This window comes from Sinocyclocheilus rhinocerous, unplaced genomic scaffold, assembly GCF_001515625.1.
Source record: "Sinocyclocheilus rhinocerous isolate Xijiao unplaced genomic scaffold, SAMN03320098_v1.1 scaffold148, whole genome shotgun sequence".
In the NCBI taxonomy this organism is placed as follows: domain Eukaryota; kingdom Metazoa; phylum Chordata; class Actinopteri; order Cypriniformes; family Cyprinidae; genus Sinocyclocheilus; species Sinocyclocheilus rhinocerous.
The window spans coordinates 1,197,969-1,207,741 of record NW_015653472.1 but is presented as its reverse complement, the minus strand read 5'-3'; the positions used below and the strand labels follow the sequence as shown (position 1 = coordinate 1,207,741).

Below are 9,773 nucleotides of genomic sequence, written 5' to 3'. Positions count from 1 at the left end.
GTTTTGTGAAATTCACACGGATACCAGAAGGTTGTCAATACTTTAAGTCTCGTCCTGTTGGCTGACCAAACAGGGTGAGAGGTTGACAGACATTGAGTATGGCTGTAACCAAGCCACTATTCTTTACTTTAGTCCACCAACAGTTCTCACAGTGCTTACCTGGTTGTCTTCGGTAGTAACAAAACGATCTGTCTTGAAATCTGTCATGGAACGTAATTAAACGATTTAACAATGAATAAAAAAAAACTTACACCAATATGATTTCACTGTGGATGCCATCTTCTCGCTGTTCTGTCCCATTGTCTGAAACGAAGTCATTACAAATTACTCATGAATCACTTGAACGTTGTTTGATGTCTTTGAAGAAGAAGAAGAAAAAAGATTCCTTAGCTCAGATATATGATACCCTGGAATTAAGTACTAATTAAAACAATTTATTACATCACATTTAAACATTTGTATTCATTTTACACATTGTACTTACTGTATGTATGCATGTGAGGCCTGTTCCCTACCTCAAAACAGATATTTATGGAGCAGACTGTAATAATTACTATCTAAACCTGCAAATTTCCTAGCTATTGAAGATCCTTCCTCACAAGCAGTGAAGAGATTTGTTACTTAGGAGTAAAATGCAACAGTAAAATGTTCATTTGTAATCAGCAGCTTTCATTGGGCACAATATATGGAGTTCACAGCCATTTTAATTTCCATCCGTCACATCATCCTCAGCTTCTGCGCTTCTTCGGTATCAGAGGTGGAGGGGTATGATGTGGCAATGAATCTGCCACTTTATCAGGCTGTGGCAGATGGAGAAAAAAAATCTTTAAATGTATTGTATCAGTATGTTTAAGATGCCTGACTATTTACATCTTGTAAACTGGTAAACACCGAAGTTATTTGTTTTGCTATAATGATCATTAGCTAAAATACAACAACTGCAGTCTTGCCTGTTGTAACTGGAAGATCCAGCTTTGATAGTCCTCAGGGTATGTACAGGAGACAAGCAGAGGCTCCATCAGTTCACCTAGAAAAAATACATCACTCCAGATCAGCATAAAGGTTACAACAGTTTAGAAAACACACCCGACGTTGCGTGAAGTTGGTACTGTATATGGCTTGAAATCTGTCAGAAAGATGCACAGAAGAAGCTATGAAGCGACATGAATCATAGTTCCCATATTTTTTATTTAAAAAGGGCATTTAAAGGTCATTTACAAGATATTTCTATAACTCGGTGCCATTTCAAATGAATTGCCTCTTTAACAGTTTCAACAAAATTCAAGTGAGAAGAGGAACACACTAAGAAGCCAGTCTAAGTGTGCTTATCATCACATGGCTATATTCTGAAGCTGAGTCACAAGCATCTATGACTACCACAGATCACTTGATTTCTAACTCTTATCTCAAAATATGAAATGTGTCCAACTTTGGCTTTCTTGGGATATATAAAAGATCAATATATCATAATATATAGTATATCCTAATATACCTCCAACAAACTAATGAGTAAGACCAATGGTTTGGTGTTATGCGAGAGTTATTTCTTGGATTCTCATGGCAATTCATATAATGAAATGACTGATATATGACAGATAAACATAGCACAGATATGTGCCTAAAGAAAGTAAAGACCATTACCACATCCTCCACTGAAGTGCAGTGTGTTGTGTAAGAACGCTAGCACAGTGTGACAGTATATATAAGCTATATGTGCTGGCCCAAACAGAGGTAACACTTTATTTTGATAGTCCACTTTAGACATTCAACTACCTATAAATAACTACATGTCAACTAGCAGTCATTGGAGTATTCGTAGACTGCTTAATAACTGTTAACACTTTATTTTGATGGTCGCTCAACAGACGTTCTACTGACTATAAGTAACTTTGCAAGCACGGCAACTTGTTCTACTAACCTTAACCTAACAGCCTACAAACACTCTAATGAGAGTTAGTTGACATGTAGTTGCAAAGTTACTTACGGTTAGTAGAATGTCTAAAGTGGACTATCAAAATAAAGTGTAACCACAAATATAAGTGCAAACTGCATAATGTTTTCGGACACTTAATGCAATAAAAGCGGACATGTTAAATGCAATTAAATGAAAATGTATTATAGTTAAATTTTTTATTAAATGCAATTAGCTGAAGTTTAAAGTGCTTTTTTGGTGATGAAACAACGTCTTTTTATGAAACTTCATAATTCCATTGCCTCCGAAATATGGTTACTGCCGAATGTTAGTTAGTCATCACATCAAACGTCTTTAAAGCAGGACAAAATAGTACAAAACATAATTATTTAAAATATACTTTAAAGGTAAATGTTTAATTTTACTGTGTGTTATGAAATTATATTATCTTCAAGTACAGTTTAAAAAAAAAATAGGCTACTTTTAAGATAAGGTATATTACAAGTGCACATTTAATACAATTAAGCACACTTCTTTTTAACGAGGGTTGTTTTGGAATTTTATAAGTAATATATAAGGAATAATATAAGTAATACACCTGTTCAGAAAGATACTTACCCGTGAGTTCAAACTCCAGTCTGCCAGGTAGTGCAGATCTTTCCATGGCTTTAATGCTCTTAAGTGGCAGACGGCCCTTTAGTATAAAACAATACAACTCATTTAGTGTTGTCACTACTCATGTAGTGTTGAATAGTATTATATTTTGAATAAAAATTTAGTTTAATTTCACTTAAATTGAGGTCAAATAATAAGGATTCTGGCTAGAAGGTCTTTCATGAAGATGTCTTAAAATGCACTTGATAAATGAACATTACCAACTCTCAGTGTCAGCACTTTGTCAGTGACTTTTTAACGAAGTTAACTTTTCAGTCAAATAGGGTTCACCGTTTGAGGCTGCCAAATTCATTTTAATGGTTCACAGTAGCAGACATACTGCTGACAATGCAGTGTTCTGCAGAGCTCATTGTTTAGTCAGCGAAATCAGCTTACCTCATATTTCACACGTAGATGATGACAGTCGAGAGACAGAATGAGGAGGTCACATGGGAAGAGCACGAGCAAACGCTCCTGAGGTTCCTGCAAACGCCAGTCCTGTTGTTTGAAAGAGGTCTGTTACCATCATGAATTACATGGACACAACTCTCTATTTATAGTCTATACTCTTACCTGTGTGTATATGTTGCTGATGTGCACCAGTGAAACGTATCTTGGATAGCCCATGTGCTGAATGGGCTTCCCCTCCCATTGCAAGATGGGAGACCGCAGTAAGTACCTTTTAAGCTCCTCCCTCTTCCAGTTTTCATTACATGGCACCTGGAACAGTGAAAATAACATTTATAAGCAATAATAAAGATCCTTCTTTGGGCAAAAATAACCAATGCTTGTTTGTTTGTTAATTTATTTTACGTTGTCAATGTTTTATGCGTTCTATATAGGATATCTATTTCAGTTACAAGGCTGAATAAGATCTACCAGGTATGGGAGCGCGCTATGGGACGGGCTCAGCTGTTGCCTTAGGGATTTGTATCTCCTGTCCTCGATATTCTCCATCCAGGTTTTTGTTTCAGCAGCAGTAGCACAAAGGAAGATCTTTGAGTCCACCATAGGGCCTAGAGTGTCATAAATATAGGTGAACTATAATCACAAATTCTGTGACCTCAAAATTTTCATATTTAGGATTTTTTTTTTTTAAGGGGCTCTTACCGCTAATCTCAAACATATGTGGAGAACTATGGTCCTGCTGTGAGATCAGACGCACCTCAATGGCTGAGAGAGGAAGAATGCCCTGTGATGAAACACAGATGACAGTTTAGAGTGAAGCTCATGCCATTAAATATTTGCTAATACTTATAAGAGTCTTACCTCATAAATAAAATCATGATTAGAGCTGTCCAAAGCGAGGATTAACAAATGGAAGGAAAATAAAACCAGATATCTTTCACTCATAGCCTGCAGACAGGAATCATAATGAATACAAATTACAGTTACTCAATAAGTTGGACATATGCATTAAAAAATAACAATTTGACTCCAAACATTGAGTAAAATCAAGAGGGATCTTTTTCAGCAGTTTGTGTCAGTTTGGCACATGAACGGTGTATGAAACAATTTAGCTGAATTGTTACCTTTGTGTATCCACTGTGTAAATACACTGAAGATGAGTGGATAATGTCTCCATAGGTGTGTGGTGCCTGTCCTTCCCATTCTCTGATAGGTTGAGTGTATAGCCTATGATGGAGTTCGTTTTTTGTCAAGCCCCAAAGCTCCAGCTGACAAACAGGAATACAAAAAATATCACTCTACTTTATGTTACAGTATATGAAGAGCATATAATGTTGATAAATGCACAATTGATGATTGTATTTTTTATTATTATCATCATTGTTCATTTATTTTTTAAGCTGATGAAGACATACTTGTGAATTGTTGTGTTTTGTTGTGTCCTTCACAGTCACAGAGACAGGTTCTGGGTTCTTACACAAGACACAGATGTAGATAAAGTTGATAAAACTCTTATTCAGTGCAGACATTGAGTTTAATCTACTGTAGATGTATGTGAACACAGTGGCCCCAAAAAGTTTAGATACTTTAATGCATTTAAGCCAAACCTGTCAGAATGTAGCATTGAGAATGCATTATATAAAATATAAAACCAAGTGGCATCTGCACACCAATGATGCTATTTTCTTTCAAATAATTGCCAGTAGGTTTGATAATTTGATGTAATTCAGAAACATTCCTAGATTTTTAAGTGTCAAAATGTGTTTTTTTTTTGTTTGTTTTTTACATATACATATGCTTTCTTTTGTTTTCTATTTCTCTTTGTTAATGTCTTTTGTGGAAACATAGCTACGCCCTTTGCCACTTCCTGTTTACTGGCTTACCTTCTGCTTCAGGTGCCTCACAGAGGGACAGCGATGACGACCTTCATCTGTGCCATTCCTTGTGGAAATCTGGAGCCTGCTTTCAGCAAGACTCCAGATCCTAAAACAGCAGATGACTAAACACTGTCAAATCACTTTAACAGATGAGGATTTAAGAAATGGAATGCAAATTGTTGTGCTCTGCACTGTGTGATAGATTTAGTGGGACAGAATTTTGGTCATGGCTGTTCTATACAAGAATCATGTTTGACTGTTTTGCAAGTGAATGCTAAGGCACTTTAAGGTTAAGCTTGCTAGAAAAAAATGGAACATGGAAAAAACATGGAACAATGATTTATCGTTATTTCTTTACATTTATTTTATTATTAATTTTACATATTTACTTCATGTGGTAAAATGTAAAAATATTAGTTAATATTACTAATATCAAGACAGGGTTATACCAGTAAAAGTAATTTTTAAGGTTCAGATCAGGTAGAAAAATCTCCTTAATGTAACAGCCTCACTTATCTATATTTTAGCATGTGTATAGTTTTTCATTAGTAAAGCTAACCATGAAGATCATCCTAAATCTAGTCTGGAAAACCATTACATCCATTTGGACACCACATATGACAAATTATCACCCTATAGTCAGCCTGAAGCCATTGTTTTTATTACTTTATCATCGCACTTTAACAAACACTTTGTGTGAGGTTTGCAAATTTGTGACCTCAAAAATTTTATATTTTGGGTTTTTTTTTTTTTAAGGGGCTCTTACCGCTAATCTCAAACATATGTGGAGAACTATGGTCCTGCTGTGAGATCAGACACACCTCAATGGCTGAGAGAGGAAGAATGCCCTGTGATGAAACACAGATGACAGTTTAGAGTGAAGCTCATGCCATTAAATATTTGCTAATACTTATAAGAGTCTTACCTCATAAATAAAATCATGATTAGAGCTGTCCAAAGCGAGGATTAACAAATGGAAGGAAAATAAAACCAGATATCTTTCACTCATAGCCTGCAGACAGGAATCATAATGAATACAAATTACAGTTACTCAATAAGTTGGACATATGCATTAAAAAATAACAATTTGACTCCAAACATTGAGTAAAATCAAGAGGGATCTTTTTCAGCAGTTTGTGTCAGTTTGGCACATGAACGGTGTATGAAACAATTTAGCTGAATTGTTACCTTTGTGTATCCACTGTGTAAATACACTGAAGATGAGTGGATAATGTCTCCATATGTGTGTGGTGCCTGTCCTTCCCATTCTCTGATAGGTTGAGTGTATAGCCTATGATGGAGTTCGTTTTTTGTCAAGCCCCAAAGCTCCAGCTGACAAACAGGAATACAAAAAATATCACTCTACTTTATGTTACAGTATATGAAGAGCATATAATGTTGATAAATGCACAATTGATGATTGTATTTTTTATTATTATCATCATTGTTCATTTATTTTTTAAGCTGATGAAGACATACTTGTGAATTGTTGTGTTTTGTTGTGTCCTTCACAGTCACAGAGACAGGTTCTGGGTTCTTACACAAGACACAGATGTAGATAAAGTTGATAAAACTCTTATTCAGTGCAGACATTGAGTTTAATCTACTGTAGATGTATGTGAACACAGTGGCCCCAAAAAGTTTAGATACTTTAATGCATTTAAGCCAAACCTGTCAGAATGTAGCATTGAGAATGCATTATATAAAATATAAAACCAAGTGGCATCTGCACACCAATGATGCTATTTTCTTTCAAATAATTGCCAGTAGGTTTGATAATTTGATGTAATTCAGAAACATTCCTAGATTTTTAAGTGTCAAAATGTGTTTTTTTTTTGTTTTTTTTTTACATATACATATGCTTTCTTTTGTTTTCTATTTCTCTTTGTTAATGTCTTTTGTGGAAACATAGCTACGCCCTTTGCCACTTCCTGTTTACTGGCTTACCTTCTGCTTCAGGTGCCTCACAGAGGGACAGCGATGACGACCTTCATCTGTGCCATTCCTTGTGGAAATCTGGAGCCTGCTTTCAGCAAGACTCCAGATCCTAAAACAGCAGATGACTAAACACTGTCAAATCACTTTAACAGATGAGGATTTAAGAAATGGAATGCAAATTGTTGTGCTCTGCACTGTGTGATAGATTTAGTGGGACAGAATTTTGGTCATGGCTGTTCTATACAAGAATCATGTTTGACTGTTTTGCAAGTGAATGCTAAGGCACTTTAAGGTTAAGCTTGCTAGAAAAAAATGGAACATGGAAAAAACATGGAACAATGATTTATCGTTATTTCTTTACATTTATTTTATTATTAATTTTACATATTTACTTCATGTGGTAAAATGTAAAAATATTAGTTAATATTACTAATATCAAGACAGGGTTATACCAGTAAAAGTAATTTTTAAGGTTCAGATCAGGTAGAAAAATCTCCTTAATGTAACAGCCTCACTTATCTATATTTTAGCATGTGTATAGTTTTTCATTAGTAAAGCTAACCATGAAGATCATCCTAAATCTAGTCTGGAAAACCATTACATCCATTTGGACACCACATATGACAAATTATCACCCTATAGTCAGCCTGAAGCCATTGTTTTTATTACTTTATCATCGCACTTTAACAAACACTTTGTGTGAGGTTTGTTCCCTAAATATCACTTATTTCATCCCCAGACCCTCTGTTCCCGCTGCTTTACCCATGCTGCTTGCTGGGGAAATGCCCAGACATAAGCAGCTTACTGTGGGCGGGGAATGACAAGCAGACACCCTCCATCTGACCCTCATTGTGCCTGACTCTTTAAAATACACCCACAAAACAGGTATATTGCAAGAGCGTTGTCCACATAATGAGTGATTTAACTTTATTATTACTCTAAACAGACAATGTTTTCACCCCTGATGCAGTATCTGCATATTAACAACCTGTGTGTATTTCCGCAGATTGGCCGTTGTCTGATCCCCGTTTTCCTGCTTGTTTGGCCACATAAAGTTTATGAGCTCTGGTTAACTCCCACTCTAATCCCTACAGTCACCTAATGAGAGGATTGAGGCTTCCAGTTTGGAGTAAGACACCAGACTGCTCAAACACACTTGGCTCCTTTAATTAGCTATACTAGTTGCATTAGTTCTGCCTCATTTGGTGAATGAGAGGCTCTAATGAGATCTGTAGCTGCACGTCTGCTGTCCATCCACAGTAAACACCACCATTGTGAGTGGTATAAAACAACTCAAACTCAAGATGTTTCACACAGTTACATCAGATACATTTCAGACGAACAGAATTGAAGCAGAACAGTTTGATGTAAGAATGGCCAGACATTGGAAAAGTCACTGAATAGAAGCCGACAAAGTCGAGCGAATGAAGAGGAGCAAGAGAGGTGTATGAAACTTTCAAGCACAGCAGTTACACACAAATACTGCAGCATTTCTTCCTGTTGGTATTAGTGGTGACGCAGCAGCGGCCAACACAACTTCCTCACTTCACTCAGTTTCATTTGTGAGTGAGCTTGAAAGCATTGAACGGTTTGTTTTCGACTTTGATTTTACACATGAGGGACGCAAGCAGCATCAATGAAGCAAATCCCATTTAAGATGATTACACCTCATGAAGTTAACACACAAAAGTAGGCAAAAAGTAGTCACAACAAAAAAGCCACAGGTGAGTTAGAGACATGTGTTTACTGGTAATGAGGAGTGTGTTAGCATGTATAGAGGCCTAATCTGGTGTTTGTTTTGTCGCATGTGCCACAGATGGAGGAAGAAGGAGGGTCCTGTGGCTGAAATAACACAGACAAAAAAAAGAAAAAGAAAAAAGGTGATTGTCTGAAATTCACTCAAAGAGAACATTCAAAATCACTTTAAAACTTCATTGAAGAAGTTATGGTAATTTGATGGAAAAAAAATAAATAAAAAATAAAAAAGCAGCTTAGCAGTTCTCTTCAAAGCTTAACATTTTACATTTAATTTAGTGTGCCACAAAACTCAGGTTCAAATCGTATATTTGTAGGCTTCCAGCTTGGAGTAAGACACCAGACTGCTCAAACACACTTGGCTCCTTTAATTAGCTATACTAGTTGCATTAGTTCTGCCTCATTTGGTGAATGAGAGGCTCTAATGAGATCTGTAGCTGCACGTCTGCTGTCCATCCACAGTAAACACCACCATTGTGAGTGGTATAAAACAACTCAAACTCAAGATGTTTCACACAGTTACATCAGATACATTTCAGACGAACAGAATTGAAGCAGAACAGTTTGATGTAAGAATGGGCAGGTAGAAACGGCTTGGCTGAAACTGAAACTGTCACATGGGGTTTCACTATAAAGACCACTACTCTTAAAATATATCCAACAGACATTGACAATGCCAGTGGACAGCTGCTTCTATTTTAACATCCACATGATTATGAACAACTAACCTACTCATTTCTTTCTTTCTTGCGGTTTTCGAAATGTTATCAAACATGACCTAACACACTAAAAAGAGGAAGTTCCCCTACTAAGTATATTCCGGCTGCCCAAGAGCCTGGTTTCCAACTAAACTGCATTTGCAAAGAAACAATCATACAGCAATCAAACTCTTACCCTGCATTGTTGATTTCCAGGAGTTCGATCTCATCTGGGCCCACTTCATCAGTCCCTGTATGCCTCTGTGTCACACTGCAGCATCCCATAGCTTGTCTACACCTTACCTCTCTTTTCCACAAACACGTCTCCAATGGCTTCTCCTCTAAACTACACACTGAGGGCCATGTGGTAACCCCCACAATCCCCACACCCCACCGGACTATAAGTAGGGTTCAAGAATGAGATGCACAGAAGCCTGAATGAAGTTTCTTGCAGTAAAAGACAAAAAAAAGACATTGGACAGAAGCCGACAAAGTTGAACAATTGAAGAGGATCAAGAGAGGTGTATGAAA

At 36.6% G+C, this 9,773-nt stretch overlaps 2 protein-coding genes across 3 annotated transcripts in view; both read right to left on the bottom strand.

The window, feature by feature from the left end:
- Nucleotides 1-499: 499 nt before the first annotated feature.
- Nucleotides 500-9,745, bottom strand: LOC107716117 (uncharacterized). The gene is made up of 12 exons (XM_016522451.1): nt 9,439-9,745; nt 6,799-6,898; nt 6,331-6,387; nt 6,040-6,183; nt 5,777-5,863; nt 3,677-3,758; nt 3,446-3,582; nt 3,140-3,286; nt 2,963-3,064; nt 2,531-2,606; nt 951-1,027; nt 500-800 (listed from the first exon to the last, which is right to left on the bottom strand). The coding sequence occupies exons 1-12, from the start codon at nt 9,525-9,527 to the stop codon at nt 729-731; spliced, it is 1,170 nt and encodes a 389-aa protein (XP_016377937.1). The 5' UTR covers nt 9,528-9,745; the 3' UTR covers nt 500-728.
- The window catches only part of LOC107716116 (protein polyglycylase TTLL10-like), a 26,002-nt gene continuing 24,806 nt past the window's right edge, over nt 8,578-9,773 (bottom strand). For both annotated transcript variants that reach the window (XM_016522449.1, XM_016522450.1), the window contains one exon: nt 8,578-8,631. The gene's annotated coding sequence lies outside the window, so the exon portion shown is untranslated. The remainder of the gene's footprint in view (nt 8,632-9,773) is intronic.

Coding starts and splice junctions, on each gene's coding strand:
- LOC107716117 (XM_016522451.1), bottom strand. CDS start 9,527: ATGGGATGCTGCAGTGTGACACAGAGGCATACAGGGACTGATGAAGTG. Junction 3,287..3,445: donor ATAGCGCGCTCCCATACCTG/GTAGATCTTATT, acceptor TCACTGTTCCAG/GTGCCATGTAATGAAAACTG. Junction 801..950: donor GGATCTTCCAGTTACAACAG/GCAAGACTGCAG, acceptor CATCTGCCACAG/CCTGATAAAGTGGCAGATTC.